The following is a 24,217-nucleotide window of genomic DNA, read 5'->3' as shown; positions in this document are numbered from 1 at the left end:
AAGGAGCAGAGGTTAGAGTGGTGCAGCCATAAGCTACGGCACACCATGAGGTGCCAGGAGCTACTAGAATTTAGAAAGCGTGAAAGGATTCTTCCCAAAAATTATTGAAAGGGCTGGTGATCCTCCATACTCTTAGATTTCAGATTTATAGACCTCAGAGCTATGAAGGAAAAGAATTCATTCAATGATTGACTGTAGTGCTGGAGATTGACCCGAGGGACTTTGCACTGAGCTACATCCCCAAGGCCTTTTTTTGAGACAAGGTTTATTCAGTTGTTAAAAGATGCAGATTAATCCTGTAGTTCTAAACCATATAATTTGTGATTTTTTTATAGCAGCCCTAGAAAAATAAACAAGCACCTTCCACCCCTTAGAAACCTATTCCCCTTCTACTTACAAGGAGGAAGCAATGCCGTCATTGATCGAGCATCAAATTTCACACAATCTGAATAGCTATCAGGGTCCTCTTGATGATCAAGAAAGATATTCTGCCTCTCCATAATGCTATCAAACACAGAGAAAAATATATTACTTCCACATGAAAGTGCTAGGGCCTTTCTGCAGAATGCTTTAAATTGAGTTGTGTAATCAAAATTAAATTCTAGCAAGGAAAAATATGCAACTTATTGGTTAAATTTACACTTACGTCATTTATAGCAATATATAAAATTTACTCAAAAGTTTTAATTTTAGCATCAAAATATTTACCAGGAATCTACTTATGTAACTTTCTATGCAAAAAATGTGTATCTGTGTTTGTAGATGTTTGTTTTTCTAACTAAAAAAATTCATATTTTTTAAATGATGGAAAATTGCCATACAGCAGAAAAGAAAAAGATAATTTCTCTTAAAGGATCAACTAGTTATGCATATTTGGAACAAACATTTCCTGTGACCTTTTATCAGAAGTTTGAGATTGAATTCATTAATAACAGCTTCATAAGACAGTTCTTCCTTGCCAAGAAAAGTCTAGTCACTAGGTTGGGAATCATAGGAAAAAAAGTTTCTTTCTTTTTTTCTTCTCTTTCTTTCTTTCTTTCTTTCTTTCTTTCTTTCTTTCTTTCTTTCTTTCTTTCTTTCTTTCCTTCCTTCTTTCTCTTTCTCAGTATAATCAGTATTCTGTGACACTATCTATACCTTTATCTCTTTTAACATGTATCAGAATCAATTTAAATGTCTCATAAAAAGAGATTGATAGGCCTCATCCTAGAGTTTTTGAAATTTGTGGGGGAGGGGCAGTGGTCAAGAATTTGTAATTCTACATCAATAGGTACTAAGTTATAGTTAGATAGGAGCAAGAAGTTCTGAAGTACTATTCCACAATAGGGTAATTATAGATAACAATGTGCTATACATTTCAATAAGCTAGAATAAATGATCTTGAAATTTTCATCATAAAGGAATAATAAATGAGGAGATAGATACGTTGAATCTGATTTTTTACAATTTTAGTTTATTAGTACATGTATGTAGTACATGTTTACATTCCTTGTGAAAAATTGGTAAATGTTCATAACACATTTCAATTCCTTTTTTTCAACTTGGTTTTAATGTCATATAATGTATACATATATCAAAATATCATATGTATGTATATAACACATCTTAATTTCTGTTTTTTCCTTAGATTCTTTTATTGGTACATTTTAGGTATACAATACATTTACATTTATCATTGGGTACTTGAAACTTTACATGATATATCTTGATTCTTATATTTCCCCATTTCCTGTCCTTCCTTTACCCCCTCCACCCTTCCCTATTTACAAAGACTTTGCTTTTATTCTTCCCTTTTCTCATAATTTTTCCTTTCCCTTCTTTCCTTTCCCTTACCCCTCCCATGTCCCCTACCACTTTGGGCCTTTTCTTCCTATTTAATATTATCAATTATTCATTTTAATCCTTATTTACACTTTCAGTTTCTCAGCACAGAAACTATTCGGTATTTACACATTTTTGTCCTATTTATTTCACTTAAAAGTATGTCTCAGTATGCATCAATTTAGCTACAAATGTCTCTAGTTTCTCATTCTTTATGGCTGGGTAGTGCTCTATTTTATAAAAAAACACATCTTCTATATTTAGTTTCCAGTTGATGGGCGCTTGGAATGTTTCCAAGCTTTTGCTTTTACAAACTGTGCTGCTATAAACATGGGTGCACATATGTCATTGTGGTATGATTCTTTTAATTCTTTGGGGAAGATACCCAGCAGGGAAATAGCTGGGTCAATGGAACCTTTAGTCCTAATTCTTTGAAGTTTTTCCATACTGATTTCCACAGTGGTTGCACCAGTCTGCACTCCCACCAACAGTGGAGAAGGGTTCCTTTCTCCCCTCACCCCTGCCAGCATTTGTTATTGGTTGATTTCTCGAAAGCAGCCATTCTTTCTGGGGTGAAGTGGAATCTCAGTGTTGTTTTCATCTGCATCTCTTGAAAGACCAGTGATGTGGAACATTTTTTCATTTGTTTATTTACTGCTTTTACTTCTATGTCTGAGAAATGTCTGTTCATTTCAGATGCCTGTTTTTGGATTGGGTCTATAAATTTGGGGGTGTCTGAGTTTTTCCATTTCTTTATATATTCTAGATAATAGTCCTTTGTCTGAGGCACAGCTGCTAAAATTTTTTTCCCACATTACAGGTTGTCCTTTAGCTCTGTTGGTGGTTTCTCTTGCAGTGCAGAAGCTTTTTAATAAGATGAGGTCCCAGGTGCTGATTCTTTGTGCTGGTACCCATGCTACTGAGGTTTGTTCATAGGTCTTTTCCTATGCCAGTGTCTTCAAAGAGTTGTACCTAATTTATCTTCCAGCAAGTTTAGTGTTTCTGTTTTGATATTTAGATTTTTAATCCACTTTGAGCTTAGTTAACTTCATGGTGATAGATATGGGTCTAGTTTTAATCTTTGGCAGGTTGAAATCCAGTTTTTCCAGCACCATTTATTAAAGAGGCTACCTTTCCTCCAGTGAGGATGGTTGGCTCCTTTGTCAAAGACAAGGTGGCTGAGTGTGTCTGGAGTTGTTTCTGCATCTTCTAATCTGTTCCGCTGGTCCTCAGGTCTGATTCTTTACCATTACCATGCTGTTTTTAACACAATAGCTTTGTAGTATATTTTCAAGTTGGGGATTGTGGTACCCCTTACCTTGTATCTGTTGCCTAGAAATGCTTTTGCTATTCTAGGACTCTTCTGGTTCCAAATGAATTTTTGAATTATTTTCTCTAGTTCTGTGAAATATATTGTTGGAATTTCTATTGGCATTGCATAAAATATATACAGCAGTTTTAGAAGTATGGACATTTTCACTATGTTGATTCTTCCTACCCAGGAGCAAGGGATGTCTTTCCAATTTCTTATATAGTCTTTGATCTCTTTTTTCAGAGTGCTGTTGTTTTCAGTGTAGAGGTCTTTTGCTTCCTTTGTTAGAATGATTCCTAGATATTTCATTTATTTTGGATGCTATTGTAAAAGGAATTGTTACACTAATTTCTCTCTCAGTGAGTCTGTTATTTGTGGTCAAGAAGACTATTGTTTTTTGAGTGTTGACCTTGTATCCAGCTACTTTACTGAACCTGTCATTTAAGTCTAGAAGTCTTTTGGCAGAGTTTTCTGGGTCTTCTATGTAGAGTATCATATCGTCAGCAAATAATGACAGTTTAACTTCTTCCTTTCCTATCTTTACTCCTTTTATATATTTCTTTTATCTAATTGCTGTGCCTAATGTTTCCAGAACTATATTGAATAGGAGTGGTGATAGTGGACATCCTTATCTTGTTCCTGATTTTGGCATGAAGGCTTTTAGTTTTTGACCATTCACTATGATGTTAGCTGTTGGTTTTTCATACATAGCCTTAATCAGTTTGAGATAAAGACATTCTATTCCAATTTTCTGTAGGGTTTTTTTCATGAATGGGTGTTGGATTTTGTCAAATGCTTTTTCTGCATCTATTGACACCATCATATGGTTTTTATTCTTGGCTCTGTTAATATAGTGTGTTACATTTATTGATTTATGTATGTTGAACCATCCTTGAATCCCTGGGATAAATCCAACTTGGTCAGGGTGTATGATATTCTTGATGAGCCTCTGTATTCTGCTTGCCAGTATATTGTTGACGATTTTTGCATCTATGTTCATTAGGGAGCTTGGCCTGTAGTTTCCCTTATTGATTGGGTATTTCCCTGGCTTTGGAATCAAAGTAACACTTGCTTCCAGGAATGGATTTGGAAGTACTGCTTTCCTTTCAATTTCACTGAAGAATTTAAAGATTAATGGCAATAGTTCTTTAACTGTCTTGTAGAATTCAGCAGTGAAGCCACCAGGACCTGAGCTTTTCTTTTCTGGTAAATTTTTAAATTATATTTTCAATTTCACTGATTGTAATTGGAGTGTTTAGAATTTTTATATCTTCTTCATTTAACGTTGTCAATTCATATGTAATTAGGAATCTGTCCATTTCTTCTGTGTTTCCATTTTTTTAGAGTACAGGCTCTAGAAGTAGGTATTGATGGTCTTCTGGATTTCTGCTGGATCTGTTATGACTTCTACTTTTTATTCCTAATTGTATGGATTTGGGCCTTTTCTTTCCTTTTTGTAAATAAGGTTGGCTAAGGGTTTATGGATTTTATGTATTCTTTCAAAAAACCAACTCTTTGATTCATTGATTTTTTTTGTATTTTTTCTCTTAGTCTCCATTGCATTGACTTCTGCTCTGATCTTTATAATTTCCTCTTTGTATGAGCTTTGGGTTTGTTATGCTCTTCTTTTTCTAGGAGCTTGAGGTTCTGCATTAGATTATTTATTTGTGTTCTCTCTGTTTTCCTAATATGGGCATTCATTGCTATGAATTTCCTGGGTAGAACTGTTTTCATTGTGTCCCATAGATTCCTGTATGTTGTACTGGCATTATCATTTACTTGTAGAAACTGTCTAATTTCTTCTTTAATTTCCTCTGTGACCCATTGGTTGTTCAGGAGGGTGTTATTCAATTTCCATGCATTTGTGGAGGTTTTGCAGTTTCTTATGTTATTGATATACAATTTTATTGCACTTTGGTCTGATAATATACAGGGGGTAACTTCAATTCTTTTACATTTACATAAACATGTCTTATGAACTAGCATGTGGTCTATTTTGGAGAATGACACATGTACAGCTGAAAACAATCTGTATTCTGATTTTGTGGGGTGGAACACTATGTAAACATCTATTAAATCCATTTGTTCAATAGTTTGGTTCAGTTCTAGAATTCCCTTGTTAATTTTTTGTCTAGATGACCTGTCTATTTGTGATAGTGGGGTATTGAGGTCCCCTCCTACAATTGTACTAGTGCTTATTTGGTTTTTCATGTCCATTAATAGTTGTTTGCTATAGTTGGGGGCATTCATATTTGGTGCATATATATTTATGATTGTCATCTCTTCCTCTTGGATTGTTCCCTTCACAAGGATGTAGTGACCATCTTTGTCTCTCTTAATTAGTTTTGGTTTGAAATCTACTTTGTATGCAAATAAGATTGCTACTCCTGCTTTTTTCTGGATTACTGTTGCATGGAGAACTGTTTTCCATCCTTTTACTTTCTGTCTATGAATTTCTTTTCTGAGTTAGGTGTGGTTCTTGTATACAGCATATTGTTGAATTTTGTTTCTTGATCTATTCTGCCAGTCTATTTCTTTTTATTTGTGAATTGAGGCCATTAACATTGATGGTTATAATTTATAAATATTGACTCATCCTTGTCATGATGTCTTACTGCTGTTGGCTCTTTTATTTTTATTTTTCCCCCTTTCCCTTTAGTTTCTTGCCTTGCCTGGTGGCTTCCCTCTGTTGGGCCTCATGGAGTTGTGACCTTCACTGTCTTTTTCTAGGATATTGTTTAGAATTGTTTGGAGTGCTGGTTTGATGTTCATGAAATTTCTCATATGTTCTTTGTCGTCCAAGTATCTAATTTCCCCATTGATTTTGAAAGATAATTTTGCAGGATGCACCAGTCTAGATTGGATTTTATTTTCTTTAAGGGCATGAAATACCTCACTCCAGGCTCTCCTTAACTTGAGGGTTTGTGTTGAGAAGTCTGCTGTGACTCTGATGTGCTTTCCTTTGTATGTGATTTGTTTCTTTTCTCTAACTGCTTGTAGGATTTTGTTCTTCTGTTGGGTTTCTGGGATCTTGAGCTTTTTTTGATCATGGCTAGCTGGAGTTCTATATGCCTCACTTATCTGTGTATCCAATTCTCTACCTCTTTCTGGGAAGTTTGCTACTATTATTTCTTTGAACAGTTTTTTAAATATCATTTGTACTTTCTCCTTTTTTTGTGGACTCCTGTCAGTGTTATGTTATTCTTCTTTGCATCATCTGGCAACTGTTGGATTGATTTCTTGTGGTTCCTTAGTATTTTTAAGAAATCTCTGTTTTCATGGTCACTAACCGCAATCCTGTCTTCTATATCTGATATTCTATCTTCACCCTCGCTCAATCTGCTGTGTATACTTTCAATGGAGTTTTTAATCTCCTGGATATCTGTTTGAATCTGTTTCATGGATTCCATTTCTTTCCTATTTTGGACAATTATGGTTTCCATTTCTTTCTTATGCTGGGCATTCATGGCTTCTTGCATGTTTCTGAGCTCATATATTTTTATTTATCTGTTTCTATTCTAGAGCCTCTAATCATGTCTTTCACTCTGCTCACCATCTCTGTAGTTATCTGGGAAATTATTTCTCTTTTGAATTTTTCTAGAGCCTCATTCTTCTGTTTTGTTACTTCCTGTGCTATCCGTTCAGGGTGTCCAGGTGGTTTTTTATCATATTTTTCCACCTTGTTTCCCCCAGAATTTGACTTTGGTGAGCTGGAGGTCTGTGTTTGTGTCCTGCCAAGGTGTCTTCTCATTTTTAATTCTGTTGTTGATGCTGTTTTTTGCTTTAATTCCTGCACTGTTACTCCAATATTTCTTATTTTGAGTATCTTTATTGCTGTTGTTTAGAGCCCCTAAGGAGCGATTGATTCTCAGAGATATCTTCCAAGTATAGCTGGACTTTTTAGGCTTTGAGTCTCTAGTGACTTTTAGGCAATCTCATTTTCAGTATACCAGGGAGGACAACTGATTAGACCAATCACAACACCTTAGCCCAATTGACACAATTAGCATCAAATGTAGCTTAGAAAATGACAATTTGTAGTAGCAGTTAATCTATCACCTTTAATCAGGTGAGCTAGATCAAAATCTAGGGCCAGTTCAAATATGTTTGTAGTAAGTAGACCCTTCAATATGGCAAATTTACCGTTTGGGATAAGGATTTAGCAGAGGTTGGGGAGGGAGAGGTAGAGAGATAGAGGGAGAGGGAAAGGTGAAAGGTGAGGCTAGAGGTAACAGGAAGATCACACAAATTATGGGGATCTGTTGAAGACAGGAGGAGAAGACAGAGCAAAAGAACAGAGACAAGTACAGAACAAACTGACAACAGCAGAGTAGCTAGAAATTGTATTTACTTTCTTATAAAAGTGACAGTTGAGAGGACAGAGAGAAAAAATTTAGAATGAGACAGGAACAGGAAGAAAGAGGGAGAGAAATATAGAGCCAGAAGGGATAGGGAGAGAGAAAAAGAAAAGTATGTATGTACGTGTGTGTGTGTGTATATATGTATATGTGTATATATATATATATATATATATATATATATATATATATATAAAACAAAGAAAAGTCTCCCTCAGGATGTCTCTGCTGTCCTGGTAGGCAAAGTGTGCAGCAATGTGTGTGTGGGGTCTAATTTGATTAGTCTTAGCAAGCCAGCCAGCTGTGTTCTACTGAGATTCAGGCTGATTTCTGGCTGCAAGGTCCAAGTTGAGGTCCCTGACCTCCTGCAGGATTAAACTCTGCAAGGTTCTACTACAGGTTCCAGCTGTCCTCCTCACATGGGAGTCCGGGTTTCAATGGGAGGTGCTGATCCCACCAAGTTATCAACCACGATGGTCCAGTGTGCTTTTATTGAAGAGTTTTTCTTCACTTTCCCAATGGTCTTCAATTTTCATTGAGGAGCGTCAGAAAGGCCCTCTCTGTTGTTCACTTCTGCTCTGTCTTCTGGGGGCTCATAACCATGGCCTTTATATTCCCCCTGTTGCCTCTGCGGTGTGGATTCAGATGCCACGTGCAGCGGAGTGCGGCGCCCGCGCTGCGTGGTGTGGCAGGGCGTGAGCTTCTGGCATCCGCATGAGCCGGGTCTCCAGAGTGACTGAGTGGGCTGCTCTTAATTCCTTTTTTCATCCCCTTCTCTTCTATCCCCCCCTTCACCCACCTCTTAGTCTCATTCCTTTTTTGTTCTTTTTTCGTATATGTATATTGTCTACATTCCTTGTGTGGAGTTGATACATGTTCATAACATATCTCAATTCTTTTTTTCAACTTGGTTTTAATGTCATATAATGTATACATGTATTGAAATATCACATTATATCCCATTAATGTGTACACTTTTTATTTTTTATGTACCAATTAAAATAAATTTAATCACAGTTGGGAATGTAGCTCAGTGGATTGCTTGCCTAGCATACAAGAATCCCTAAATTAAATCCTCAACACTGCATAAATAAATACATACACATATAAATTTAACTTAAAAATTGAAAATAATTAAATTCAATTAAGAAAACAAATTTCTCTTTTCTCTTTTTCTTTTTTTTGTTTTTGTTTCTAGTGTTTGGATATTATGCAGATCTTGAATATGCTCTGTACATGCTCTGAGATCTCCAGCTCCTAAAATTCTACTTGGAAAATAAATACATTAAAGCTGATTGCAAATAAAACAAAAAGAAAAAATAATTCACAGATCTAGCAAGTTCTCAAGAGATGTTCTATTGTTGGTTTAAAGATTATATTTTAGGAACATTTCCTATGAAAGTATATAATTTTTTGTTGTTGAGCACTATTCATTTTATTTCATTGATAATTTAGCATAAAGTCAACACCTGATTATTTATTTCCTCAAATGTTGAGTGGTGGATTTAGCACTGCACAGTTTTAAAAATAGAGCATATAGGCAAATCCAGGACACCAAATGTAAATCCAAGCAGAACATGAAGGACAATTCTTTACATGAAAAGATTCATCCTGCTTTGGGGAGAGGGACTGACATTTAAGGATGTGACTCATTTTATCAACATATTTTTTAAAGTATTACTAAGGAGATGGTTATTTGGCTGCTCGCTATGACAATCTTTGAAAATACAATCATCTGAAAATTGATTTCTACCAACCTTGTTTTGATCTGCCCACTGACTGTTCTTTAAATTATTGACTTCTTAGGTGAAGTGGATGGAGTAGTGTAGGATTAGGACCTAAATTCTAATGATAACTCTTGCCTGCGGGCTTAGACATTTGTGAGGCTGAGAAGAGGATCACTTGTCTTCGCAAATTCAACATCAATCTTAGCAACATAGTGAGACTTCAATTCAAAAAATAAAAATAATTAGTTATCTGAAAAAATTATAAGAAACCAAATTGGGCCATTCAGATGCAAACTCTACTTCCACTTATTACTCTTTAATTTACTCTATTATGAGATTTGCATAACAGTTTACCATGCAAAATAAATGAGCAAACAAACAAAACCTTTTTGAGGTAACAATATAGTTTAGCTAAATTCATTTAGCTAAATTCACTATAATTCAAAGTAGCTGAGGCTATGTGATAAAGCTTTTTTAACTATGAATTTAGTTGATAGAGAATGGAGTCACAAAGATTGTGTTCAATCTGGCATGTGACTAGAAATATTTTCCTTTCAGTCTGCCTGCTGGTTCCTTCTCATGGCTTTGCTCCTCATATTTGAGATATTTTATTTGCACTTAAAAGCAAAAAAATACCTGAGACTGTACTTTACCTCCCACCTAGGAATGTTTATACAAAAAAGGTGGAATCTTTTCAATCTGAAACAAATATTTCTAGACTCAACTATGGAAGGCCAGGAATCATGTTTGTTTTGGTTCAAAATTATATTACCAGAGCATCATAAATATTTGTTAAATGAATGACTTGGTTTGCTTTCTGTAAAACATTAGTCACATTTATAACCTTTGTTTTTGTCCATGAAATAAGATGGATGTTTGAAAAAAGGGGGGGAGGGGCAAGGAACTGAAGAGGTGTGCTCCAACTGATAAAGAAAATTTTGGCAAGTGGGTTTCCCTAAGACTCAGATTTGGGGGCTTTTTTCTATTTTACATTCTTATTCTTTTCATAGCTTCCTTGGACCTAAATTATGTTATTGAGAAGCTGCCTCTAGCCTGTTCTTCATTTGTATTTGTATGAATTTTGTAAAGTCCCAGTTGGCCTCTGGCTTTGATCATAGCCCATCACAGTTCTCAAGGAAACATTACTACTCTTTTGGTTAGGATACTTTTTTTGGGGGGGGGTGCTGTCTTAGTTACTCAAAATGTTTATCAATCTTCATTATCACCTTCTAAATGTAATTCATCATTATCACTCTTTAAATGTAAATGATACCTTTGAAATCATTGTATTACTGCTGCTTCTGCAAAAATTTCCCCTCAAAACTACTCTCCTTGTATTTCCAAGCTCACCAGCCTCTTTGAGAACCATGGTCCTCCCAGCCTCCTGAATGTGGTTGGGGAGACAGGAACTGCATCATTCTGTCAGCAACACTTACCTTTAGTGTTCTGACTGCTGATAGGCCTTTAATAAAGGTTCATTTTCATGAAAAAAATCTTCATGAATTTCAGCAAAAGCAGAGATTAATCAGATTTGAGGGGGTTATATTTCTCAAACAACTCCCTGCAATTTTATTTATATCTATCTATATCTCTATCTATTAATTCATCCAGAGAGAGCTGACCTTTATTAAATCTATATGTATACTTCTTATGTAACAAAACTTAGGTTTTGAAGAAGTGTTTTGCAGGGTTATAATACAGTGATCTAATCTGGGCCTTAATGAAGTAGCATAAATGTTATTTTTATCCACACACTTGCTGAGTCATTTATCAAGTCATTATAACGAGCACTGTGCAAGTGAACAGGAAGTTGAAATCAATGTGCACATAATATTCTCAGCCTCCCAAAGATCTTAGGCACTAATAGGAAAAACAGAAATTTTTGTAAATAACCACCTGACATTGTGATATGTATACAGCAGGCACAAGCATCATACAAAAGGGAGATTAACTTTTGGTAAAAGCATAGAAAATGTAATATTTTATCAGTGTTTTGGAAATGAGCAGAAGTTTAGGGTGAGATTATTGGAGAATAGAGAACATGTTACAAAGCATAAAGCCATGAACAACATGGGTATTTCAAGTGGATCAGCACTGAAGAAGCAAGAAATGGGGACACAGGGCCCAGCCAGGGGCTGTAGAGGCTTCTAACTAGAAGCATCTTAACACTGATTTTCTCTTTAATTTTTCTGATTGTAGAAATCAATCTGGCTCTCCAAAATAAAATATTGAAATCACTATAGAATTAAGGAAAAATTGTTCTGAAAGAACTGTTAGATAGAATGAATTGGATTATTATTACTAGTATCACAAAAGATATTATCTATTAAACATTTTGCTTTTTTGCCTCAGAACACATTCAATTTTGTTTTTCTTTAAGCCTTCAAGGTTTGATCTATCTTTATTTTAGCTTATGATGGCGATCATAAGTATTTTGCATATTATTCTATTTTAAACTGTGATTTCTTTGAGCAGACTTATTAAATATTTCAGAAAGAAAACTCTCTAGGCAATGTCTGTGTTCTGACCTAACTGACCATATTTGGTCTATATAACAATTCTGATAGGTGCAAGGGACTGGGAGGGAGACAAACACCAAAATCTGCTGAGTGGAAAGATGAATGAAAACTAATGCCCCAGGGCTTGTTTGGAGTACAGGATTTCTGCTTGTTTTGTGGTGGAACATAGAACAGGGATTGGTTCATTACAACTTGCATAGTATATTGGCATATATTTTTTCCAGGAAAACAATTAGCTTAATCATTGAGAGTACTGTCATAGTTTTGCCAACATTTTCTTGTTACTTTTTTCACTTTCTTCATACTCTTTCTGGGATCTGATCTAGTAGTTCAATGGCTTGAACTACTTTCTGTATGCCGAGTGATCCAATACAACCAGCTTAGCTCTCACGTTTCACAATCAGATGTTTTTTTAAATGAAAATGTACCAATAAAATAATTTAAGTGAAAAGAATGATAGAACTAGAGAAAGAGATGCATTTTTCAAACCAAGCATTTTCCCAGGAGTTTTAATGTTGCCATATCATCCATTTATTATTACAGCCAATTATTATCATCATCCACTTATTGTGTAATGGGGAATGCATGACAGTCATGGATACTGGAAGATAGCGGTGGGAGCTAACAAAGCAGGCACTCAGATCAGAAGCCACAGCTTTGTTTGAGACCACTTTCACCTACAGGACACACATCTGATTACATGGCAACTCCTAACTTCCTTGGATTCATTCCTTACCCAGCTGTCTTGATTTTTGGCTTTTAGCTCATTTTTCTTTACTGCAGCCAGGCACCTTGAGTGGCAGCAATTGGATAAGAGCATTACAAAACAGAAAAAAAAATTTTAATCATAAACAAATACCAAAACATATCACTGAAACAGAGAATATGAGAAAAAAATCAAACATTAAAAAATACTTTTTCAGGAAAAAAATCATGAGACACATAAGCTTGAGAACAAACATAGTGTATGAGTAGAGGGAGATTATCTGACACTAAAGACATGCGAGAACTGTTAGATAACTATGGGAGAAGAACAAGAAATGGTCGTGGTCATGGAGAAGAAAAAGAATTTGAAAGCCTGAAGTGCTTCTGTAACATGCCACATGGAGTTGAGCTGATTTACTTGTATGGTAGAAGCAGAAGTAAACCCTTAGGAGATCAATAAATAGTACATTTCTAACAAATGAATGGCCTTGTATGTATGTATGCATGAAATCTGTTCAAGCTATGGATCCTGTTGAGAGATACTGTACTGATAATTGCTCTGAGACAGACAGCAAGCAGAGTTCCATTTTTTTTCCTGAGTGTTTCTCCTAATCTTTCCACCATCCTACTTCCAGAGTGAGCCAGGGTCCAGTTCTTGACCTCTTTTCTCTCTCTATAGACTCCATGGGAGATCTCACCAGCTTTGCTGCTTTAAACACAATCCATAGGGCTGATGGGTCTCACAATTTTATCTCTTGTATGGACCTCTATTCTTCACTCCAGACTCATATCTGAAACAGCTTAACAGGCCTTCTCAGATTTCTCTTGTGGCCCAAATTTAAGGGTCTTCTTTGTCTTTCAGCTTCTTTCACCCTCCATATCCAATCTCTCATCAGATCTTGATGGTTTCATTTTCAAACACAATTCAGAAGCTGACTGCTCCTCATCCTTCCCCCAAGAACATCCTGTTCCAGCCCCATCATCTTCTAAGAGCTCTTGAACTCATCTCCTATTTCTCACACTCTGCTTCACTTCTCACACAGCTTCCAGAACAGCCCTCTTCCACATCACATCTCTTCCCCCTCTACACAACACCCCTTAACAGATTTCCTTCACACTCAGCTCCTGACTAAAATCTCACCTTCAAGAAAGGAGACCTTTCTTTGAGTATGATACAGTATTTAGAATTGGAATCTACTCCTTTTGCTTCCTGAAGATACAGGAGGAAGAGCCAACTCTAACTGAGATAAGGCTCCTGCTACAACACAGATCACTTCTAAGACCTCAGTGCGGGGGTGGGAATTTCTCCTCACCAGCAAAGGAGCAATTCTGCAGTGCTGGGAACTAGCTGAGTGTCACTAACTCAATACCAATCTTATCTACCTGAAGAGAGCATCAGATCCTCTTGTGTTGAGTCCCCAAAACTGCCACCACATCTTGACTTTAGATGTGAGTTACAAGCCCTAGGTATTCTCATCTGAACTTCTGACATGGGGTTCCTGTACCTCCTGAACCTCCTTATCAGGTTGACTAATCTACTTATATTTGCCAGTTTATTGTAAAGGATATAAAAGATAAAAAGGATATAAAAGACACACATAAGTGACCAGATGAAGTGAAGCATGGAGTGAGGTATGAGAGAAGGGCCATGGAACCTCCATCCTTCCCTCTTCAGGAGCACCACCCTCAGGAACCTCCTCACATTCAGCTATCTGGAAGCTCTCAGAAATCCATCCTTCTGATTTTCTCTGAAAGCTTCTCTGCATAGGCATGACTGCTTAGAGACTGAGTGGGGAAACCCAGCAAAGCCTGTCTGATCAGATTCTTTCTGGCCTCTGTGCAGCATTCCTTCTTCCAAGGTATAGTTCAGGACTCCTCTGGTCTGAGTGGGGTCTTATGGTTCACTGCCAAAGGTAGGTCAGAATTTCTGTGGTTTGCCATGAGGAAGGAGGTATGAGCCAGGAATCACAGTTGAAAACAACCAGAATATATGTGATGATACATATTCTGGAAGGCTGAAGTAGGAGAATTGCAAGTTCAAGCCAAGCCTGTGCTGTCTAGGGAGTTCAAGGCCAGCCTATACTAGATAGTCAGACCATGTCTCAAGAAAGTACATATATGAAGTACATAAATAAAGTACATCATTTCTTTTCTGGCTGGATTTTCCCCTCAACAGGTAGCACAATCTAAAGCAAAATACTTTTTCCCTATTTGTCTTATTGTACCTATCTTCTCACATCCAAGTTTTATCTATGCCATGAGTTTTCATCTCTTTAATTCAGAGCCAGAGAGTTCCTGACTCTTAGAAAGTGATCACTGCATACATAATACATCATTTTTAAAGTTACAGAGATAGATAAGAGCCAAAATATTTAGCAAGATAACTAGATTTAATATGTCAGTTTATGCCTCAAGCTAAGTTCAAATTTTACTTATATGGAAATTCTTCTTTTACAGGTTGGGAAATAAAATATTTTTTATCTGAATTGCATGTAAGTAGCAAACTGAAACAAAAATATTTCACCCCCAATATCCCCATCTTGTTTTAGGGGAATTTATTATTAGAATATCAGATTATTTCAGCTCTACTTTAGTTATTAGTCATAATATTTAAATAATGTTGCAGTATAAACACATACAAGGCCTATTAGAAGCCAGTAAACAATTCAGACCATTCAAATGTGTCTTTAAATAACATTCCCATAGTTAGAGAAAAACTAAGTTCACAAAAGTTTACTTGTCCAATCAAACGTCAATGCACTGATAAAGGATTGTGAAATCTTGTGGGCTTGTATAATCTATTAAAAGCATGTTCTCATGAGAAGTGAAACGTATTTCTGCAATGTCAGCTTGGATAGAGTAGGCTAAAAGTTTATGGAAGTGACAACAGGAAAATCACGAAAGAATTTCAGCGCTAGCAAGTTTGGAATCCTTTATTTTTTTCCTATTTTATGATAAAAACATTGTAACAATACTAAATAGGCAAAATAAAGTTTCTATCATCTCATCATCCTAATATAGGAAAAATATCTTCATTTTTTCACATGAAACTTGAATCTGTACAGAGAGATGTATATTACACAGCTGATGTCATAAGGAACATACATACTTGCCGTGCATTTCCCAAAGAATTATATGTTGTTTTACGTTGCAAGTGATTTTTAAAACTTTAAAATAATGAGCTATATAATAATTCATTCAATATGTATCTTATTTATATAGCTATTTTACTATACTGAAATTCTAATGTCATAAATGATATTCATAATTTAGCCTTATTTTTTTGAAAAGTTTCTTTAGGACAGTTCACCATATGTTCAACTATCCAGCCAAAGGAAAACTATTTTGGGTTTCTTGGTATCTATTGCCTGTCTTCTATTTAAAGTGATGGTACATATTTACAAATATTTCAGTCATATATGAGTATAAAGGTTTTATATTTAACACCCCTGTGTAATAGTATTTATTTTTAGAATCATATATGTGTGTGCATGTGTGGTGTTAGGGACTGAACCCAGGGCTTTGCAGATGTGGCACAAGCACTGTACCACTGAGCTACACTCCCCAGCCCAAGCATCATTTAAAGCTTGATCTAAGGAGTTAAAAGATACTGAAGGTGGCTTCCCTTCCCTTCCCTTCCCCTCCTCACTGCTCCCCATTCCGTTTTTGAGATGAGGGTCTCATTGTGTTTCCCATTCTGGCCCCAAACTCAGGCTCAAGAGTAGCTGGAACCTCAGGCACCACCTCAGGCATCAGTGCCCAGATAGTTTCATTTTTTATTATCAATGTGGAAGAAACATTTACATGTAATTATTTATTATTTATTGTATTTCTTTGATTATTGTCTATTTATAATTATTTCTTATGCATCCCCAAAGGAGCTTCCTTTTACACATATATATGTAAAATTAAGTTATTCATATGTTGTATATATTTATCACCTGTCTATAGTTTCTGTACATTCTTTCTTCTAAAAATGTTTTCTATTTAGAATTGTCAAAGTTTTCATCTTAATATTTAGGGTAAACAGTTACCTTGTAACATTCTTTATTATTTAAGAATAAAACCTTGTGATTCATGTAAGGATAGTTAAATAGTATATAAAATAAAAATCAGATCGCATATGTGTACAAACAACAGCCCTATGGCTAAGGAATATGTCTGCAAGACAGATTGCAGTAAAAAATATCCACATTTTACCTGATACCAGTTGTGCTCATCTTTGAAAGTGAAGGCAGAAAGAGCATCGGTGTTTTAATCTAAAAATCTAGTTTTGAATATTGGCTGTGTTATTATCGAGCTGTGAGATCTTAGGCAAATGTTTTAACTTCTTTTAATTTTAGTTTCTTTATATGTGTAGAATATGATTACAAGATCAATTAAAACAATTTCTTTATGCCTGAGGGTACACCTCAGCTCAGTGGTAGTCTGTGAGCGTAGTAAGCATGTCAATCCCTAGCAGCAAAACGATAATATATAAATAATGACTATGAGGGTTAAAAATGTTTTTTGTAAATTGTCTGATACTCAGAAAACTATCAGTTATTGAATAATCATCATTTTAAAATTTCATTTGTTTGGATATGGGCTTTTAAAATTTTATCCTTGCTGTAGCTCCATGAGCTATATGGCCAGATTTTCTTCATTTTATAGCTTACAAAACCAAGAACTAAAATGCTTAAGTAACTACTCAATGTCACCCACCTGGGAATGGGGTTTCTGGGATCTGAAAGTAAGCAGGCAGTGTACTCTTGGAATATTGGTAGGCCAGGGATTTAGCTCAGTGGCTCCGTGCCTGCCTCACAAGCACAAAGTCCTGAGTTTGATCCCCGGTACCACCAAAAACACAACAAAAAAAAGAATATTGGCTCTGAACCACCACAGAAAACATTCATAATCTCAGTTCTGTGCCTTTGTTTTTACCACTATTTTCAAATGGTCAATGACAAACACCAACCACTTGGGTCGTTCTGTGTAAGTCTTCCCCAGTTTTCAAGATGAACCTAAATTTTAGTATCTCCATGAAGATTTTTCTCTGTGATAATCCTTTCTCCAGTTGAAGTAACTTCAGCCTCTCCCATATTTCCACAGTAGTTATCTATAGCACTTTTATGTGCTCAATTTACATTATACCTCTGGGAGTCTATGCCTTAGACCATAAAGTCCTGAAGATAGAGACTTTCATTCTTTGCATCCCTTCCCTGCATCTACTTCAGTGAAGTGTATATAGTAGATATCCAGCAATTGTTTGCTATGTGGGCAAATAAAGATTATAGAAAGCATTAACTTAAAGTAAAAAATATATGTGAAAAGTAAAGAAAACAGAATAACTAAAATTTGTAAAATTATGCTTGGAGTCAAGCCAATATTTTTAACAAACAGGCGTAATAATATGACAAATATTTCTTATTCAAACTACAAACTATTTAGTATATTTCATGAATACTTAGGCACATTTATCCATTTTTTCCACTCAGAAAATCTTAAAAATTCTTACATAATCATTTAAAACAAGCAAATAAAATTAGTGATAGAAGAAAATATTCCATTAGAAATTACTGATTATCTATACTAAAATCTCTGTCACACACACACACACACACACACACACACATACGCACATGAAGTAGACACATACAATCAATAGAAATAATTTTAAAAACATACATTAAAAGTAAATCTCTTTTACCTTGGATTGCAAAGAAGGCAGCACTGATTTATCCACTTCCTTCTCTTTACAATTGAAACCTAAAATCTTTATATCGTTGTATCTCAGCATCTGGTTCTTGAAGAAAGGAAATAACACATTTGTGTTGAAAATTTTTCTAAGAACTGTGTTTCAATAGCACTTTCCTCAACCCACAAGTTTGCAAAATCTAAATGAGTCAGACAACTTATTCCTCTTCCCATGTAGGACATTAAAAAATAAAATGAGAAGTAGAAAGGAAAAGAAACAAGGACATTGGAACAGGGCACATAATTATAGCAGAATGATCTTTCCCTTTTAGCATGTTGTGTATGCCTTATAACATTTGATAATTCCCATTATTTCCTCATGTTAGATTTGTTTTCCTTCATCCTTTGTCTTGTACCCTGTATCCAAGTTCTGAAACACAGAACACATGAAGAAAGGATTTGATGCCTAATAAATAAAAGTAATATTCAAATAATGCTCACTTTAACTCTCTTTATACTGATCTAAACATTATCTAGCTTTGACTACCTAACAAGTTATTTATTTTCCCCAGAAGCATGGAGGTTTCAAATGTGGGATCAGAGGAAAGAAAAAACCCTTACTTTCTTACTTTGTACTACTCCATCAGAGTTATACATATTTTGCCTCATTTACTGACCCAGTTCAACAACTTCAAGTATGGCATACATAAAACACATTCAACATTACATTAATGGGTTTTTACAACTAATACTTCTGAGAGAAGGTATTTAATTTATATTTTATAGGCACTTCTAGGTGCTCTAAACAGGAGGAATCATACTTTTTATCAAAGGATGGTCAAAACTGAAAAGCGCACACGACCTCCCAAAAGACAATATGCCTAGCAGAAAGAATGGACAGCATCTGATTCTTTGATGCTTTTTTTTTTTTTTTTTTTTTTTTTTTTTTTTGAGACAGTGTCTCACTGTGTAGTTCAGGCTGGTCTTGAACACACTATGTACCCCAGGCTGGCCGAGGTGATCCTCCTACCTCAGCCTCCCGAGTGCTGCAATTACAGGTGTGCACCACCATGCCTGGCCAGTCCAGCCATTCTTTTATTTTGCTTTGTTTTTATTTATTTTATTTATTTATTTATTTATTTTTTTATTATTATTTTTTTTTCCAGTCCAGCCATTCTTATAGTAACCACTGAAAGGCTAACAGTAGGGCAGGGAGTAGGACTCAGTGGTAGAGCACTTGCTTAGGATGCTTGGGGCCCTGGATTCCTAACACCATTAAAGAAACTAAAAGTAAATAAATAAGGAATAAATAAATGGCTAAGAGTAACAGAGGCATTAAATAAGCTGTACAGTTTCAATAAGAAATAGGATCATGCCCAGCACAGTGAAGTATGTCTATAATCCCAACAACTCAGGAGGCTGAAGCAGGAGGATCACAAATTTGAGACCAAGTTAGTGAGACCTCATTTCAAAATAAAAATTTTAAAAACCTGTGATATAGTTAATATGAATCCCTGGGTTCAGCCCTCATTACCACACACACAAAAAAAGTATGATCAAAAATTGATACAGTCTAGACTAGCCTGAAGGCTATTAAGCTATTCCTTAGACAAAGTGGTTTAAATTTATCTCAATATTCTTGATGAAGAGGAACTGGTAACTAACATCAAAACTCATTCAATTTTATTTATAATTATTTGTACATACATCCTAATTTAGAACATGGGGTCTACCAAATCTGGAGTTGAAGAGCCTCTTCTTATACTGTTAATCTGGATATCCCTATAGTCAACACTACAGGTTTAGAAAAGTTGACTCTGAAATTTACAAGACAAAACACCAAGATACCAACTTTCCAAAAATGGGAAATATTTTCAGCGAGAGTGAGCTCTATTTCTAGCTTGTCTCGATAATACTGGTATATAGCTGTACTTCCACACTGCAAACCATTTCCTTACTTGACTGCTTCTACATTCTTAGGTCAACATAATTGTTCAATTAAAAAAACCCTCTCACCCTCTTTATGTGTAAATATATAATAGCATACATAAAGATTCCATATATAGATGTGTATATCTAAACATAGTTATGTTTATATGTGTCTTATATAATGTTTTATACTACGTAACAGTCATTGTTTTATCTTAGCTTGTGGTAAAACAACTTGCCAGAAAATCAAGTAGAAAGTGTTTAGCTTAAGACTAGGGTTACATGAAAGAAAAAAGGGAATGTCTAAGAGTTGTGTACTTTATTATTTAATTTAATTTCACAACTTTGCCAGATCATTTTCCTGATTAAAAAATTAAGGATTACAAATATGCTTCAGTAAACAAGATCATAAAATTATGACTCATCAGAAGGGAAAGTCAAACACATACTGATTTCAAAACCTGTATGTATTTTTAAGAATATGTATTTTTCTTAATATGGGGTCATGGGTATTATCAGGGGTCTACAAATTCTTCAGAAATGTTATATGTAAAGCAAAGTACAAACATTCTAGAGCATGTCGATGGGCACCTTGCTTTCAGTTACTGTGATAAAATCTTAATCACTTCATTTTTGTTGCTTTTGGAGATAAGTGTGCAGGCTGAAGGCTGTATAAGATTCTGCCCAGTGTTGACACACACCTACAATCCCAGCATGCAGAGAGGCTGACTCAGGAAGATCACAAGTTGGAGACCAGCCTGGGATACTTAGCAATTTAGCAAAACTGTGTCTCAAAATTTTTTACAAAGGCCTGGGGATACAGCCCAGTGTGAAGCTACAAGTTCAATACCCAAAACTGAGAAAAAATATTTTGTCTTTTTCAAATAAGGGTCACATGAAATAGAAAAATGGATCAGAAGAACTGAGTTAAATAACCTAGGGATTATTGTAATAGAAGCATGGTGAACACAAAATCTAAAATTGTATCCAGTCATTAGTCCTAACAGATAAGATATGACATTTGTGATAAATTTCCAAAGATAATATTTTTTATGTTCTGGATTTCACAGGTATAATTAAGATACTGATTTAAATACAGGTTTTAATAATGCTGTAATGGACACTTATCTTCACCTGAATATAATGTTTTTATAGAAGATGGATATTGAAAAACTGCATGCCAGCAGAGTTTTTGTCAGATTATCATAAGTAGAAAAAAACCATATTATCAGTAATATGATATATAACCACATATGAACAGAAGTTTCCTGTATTTTTGAAGTCAAAATATAGAAACAGACTAAATATAATATCAGCCTAAAGAGTGTTTTCCTTCTAGTAAACCTGTAATTATATTTTGGCTCATCTATACAATTGTAAATTGATATTGATAACTAAAATTTTAGGTATTCTTAATAGAATTTTAAATTTAAGTTTAATATGTATTACATTTCAAAAGTTGGTTAAAAACTGTAGGGTTATGGATTTTAGGTCTGAATTTATGCTTCTGTATTTTAACACAAAAGAAATAAAATAGTATAGTAGCACTCAATGGGGTGAGGAGACCAATATATTTGTTTCTTTAAGAAACACTATACTATGTCATATTGTCAGTTTTTTATTAAGTTTATTGGTACATGTTAGGTATATAATACATTTACATTTGTCATTGGGATCTTGTAATTTTACATAATGTATCTTGGTTCTTATTTTCTCCCCATTCCCCTGCCCTCCCCTCACCACCGCCACTCTTCCCTATTTACAAAGACTTTGTTTCCATTTTTTCCTTTTCTCATGCTTTTTTCTCTTCCTTTCTTTCCTTTCCTACCCCCTCCCACTTCCTCTACTCCTTTAGACCTTTTCTTCCAATTCCAATTATCAATTATACATTTTGATCCTTATTTGCACTTTTAATTTTTCACACAAGAGGAATTGTTTGCTATTTACACATGTGTGCCCTATTTATTTCACTTAAGGGTATGGCCTCAATGTACATCCATTTAGCTATAAATGTTTCTAGTTTCTCTTTCTTTATGGCTGAGTAATACTCCATTTTATAAAAACAAAACAAAACAAAACAAAAAAAACCTACATCTTCTTTATTCAGACTCCAGATGATGGGCAATTGGGCTGCTTGCAAGTTTTAGCTATTACAAACTGCCGCTATAAAAATGAGTGCACATATATCGCTGTGGTGTGATGCTTTTAATTCTTTTGGGGAGATACCCAGCAGAGGAATAGCTGGTTCAAATGGAATTTCTAATCCTAGTTGTGTGGGGTATCTCCATATTGATTGCCACAGTGGTTACACCAGTCTGCACTCCCACCAACAGTGCAGAAGGGTTCCTTTCTCCCCACAGCTCTGCCAGCATTTGCTGTTGGTTGATTTCTTGATAGCAGCCATTCTTTCTGGGGTGAGGTGGAATCTCAGTGTTGTTTTCATCTGCACCTCTTGAATGACCATGATGTTAAACATCTTTTCCAATGTTTATTTGCTATTTCTACTTTTTTGTCTGAGAACTGCCTGCTCATTTCAGATGCCCATTTTTGGATTAGGTCTTTATATTTGGGGGGTTTGATTTTTTTGAGCTCTTTGTATATTCTACATAGTAGACCTTTGTCTGAGGAACAGCTGGTAAAATTTTTTTTCCCATATTGTAGGTTGTCTCTTAGGTCTGTTGGTGGTTTCTCTTGCAGTGCAGAAGCTTTTTAATAAGATGACGTCCCAGTTGTTGATTCTTTGTGCTAGCTGCCATGCTACTGAGAATTTGTTCATAAAGTCTTTTCCTATGCCAATGTCTTCAAGAGTTCTACCTAAGTTATCTTACAGCAAGTTTAGTGTTTCTGTTTTAATATTTAGATCTTTAATACAGTTCAATTTTACTTTAGTCCATGGTGATAGATATGGGTCTAGTTTTAATCTTTGGTAGGTTGAAACCCAATTTTTCAGCACCATTTATTAAAGAGGGTATCTTTCCTCCAGTCAGGATGGTTGGCAACTTCATCAAAGATGAGGTGGTTGAGTATGTCTTGAGTTGTTTCTGCATCTTCTATTCCATTGATCCTAAGGTCTGTTTCTTTGCAGCATCATGCTGTTTTATCACAGTGGCTTTGTAGTATAGTTTCAGGTTGGGGATTGTGATACCCTGTGTCATTTCTCTGGTGTCTAGAATTGCTTTTGCTCTTCTAGGTCTCTTCTGGTTCCAAATGAATTTTTGGATTGTTTTCTCCAGTTATGTGAAAGATACTGTTGCGATTTCAATCGGGATTGCATTAAATCTATATAGTAGCTTTGGAAGTATGGTCATTTTCACTGTACTGGTTCTTCTACCCAGGAATAAGGGATGTCTTACCATTTTCTTATGTCATCTTCAATCTCTTTGTTTAAAGTGCTATAGCTTTCAATTTACAGGTCTTTTGCTTCCCTCATTAGATTGATTTCTAGATATTTCCTTTTTTTGGATGCTATTGTGAAAGGAATTGTTTCCCTAATTTCTCTCTCAATGAGCCTTTGATTTTTGAGTGTTTATCTTATGTCCAGAGACTCTGCTGAATCTGTCAATTAAGTCTAGAAATCTTTTGGTGGAGTTTTTTGGGTCTTCTATGTAGAGTATCATATCATCAGCATAAATGCAGTTTAACTTCTTCCTTTCCTATCTTTATTCCTTGTACTTCTTTCTCTTCTCTAATTGCTGTGGCTAATGTTTCCAGAACTATATTGAAAAGGAGTGGTGATAGTGGATATCCTTGTCTTGTTCCTGATTTTAGCATGAAAGTTTTCAGCTCTTGACCATTTAGTATGATGTTGGCTGTTGGTTTTTCATAGATAGCCGTAATCAGGTTAAGATAAAGACATTCTATTCCAATTTTATGTAGGGTTTTTATAATGAATGGGTGTTGAATTTTGTGAAATGCTTTTTCTGGATCTATTGAGATGATCATATGGTTTTCATCCTTGGCTGTGTTTATATAGTGCATTACATTTATTGATCTACATATGTTGAACCATCCTTGCATCCCTGGGATAAATCCTACTTGATCAAGTTGTATGATCTTCTTCATGACCCTCTGTATTCTGTTTGGTAGTATCTCATTGAGCATTTTTGCATCTATGTTCATTAGAGAGCTTGGCCTGTAGTTCTCTTTTTTGGTGGGGCCTTTTTCTGCTTT

General features: G+C 35.2%; 1 protein-coding gene across 3 annotated transcripts in view; it reads right to left on the bottom strand.

Moving 5' to 3' along the window:
- Positions 1-18,342, bottom strand: part of Msr1 (macrophage scavenger receptor 1) — a 75,377-nt gene extending 57,035 nt beyond the window's left edge. The window contains exons 1-3 of one of the 3 annotated variants that reach the window (XM_087217198.1): positions 18,132-18,236; positions 8,291-8,298; positions 398-504 (exon numbers count right to left, since the gene is read on the bottom strand). In XM_087217198.1, the coding sequence (XP_087073324.1) occupies positions 398-504; positions 8,291-8,298; positions 18,132-18,221 (205 nt within the window). In that variant the 5' untranslated portion in view covers positions 18,222-18,236. Of the gene's footprint in view, positions 1-397; positions 532-8,290; positions 8,299-18,131 lie in introns of all 3 variants that reach the window. The other 2 variants (XM_087217197.1, XM_004867636.4) reach the window with 2 other exon arrangements.
- Positions 18,343-24,217: the final 5,875 nt, after the last annotated feature.

The sequence above is a fragment of the Heterocephalus glaber genome, unplaced genomic scaffold (genome assembly GCF_053883595.1).
Source record: "Heterocephalus glaber isolate CG9 unplaced genomic scaffold, H.glaber_assembly_v1.0 deba00001461, whole genome shotgun sequence".
In the NCBI taxonomy this organism is placed as follows: Eukaryota; Metazoa; Chordata; class Mammalia; order Rodentia; family Bathyergidae; genus Heterocephalus; species Heterocephalus glaber.
Note: the sequence above shows the minus strand (reverse complement) of the source record. Positions and strands in the feature narration are given on the sequence as shown.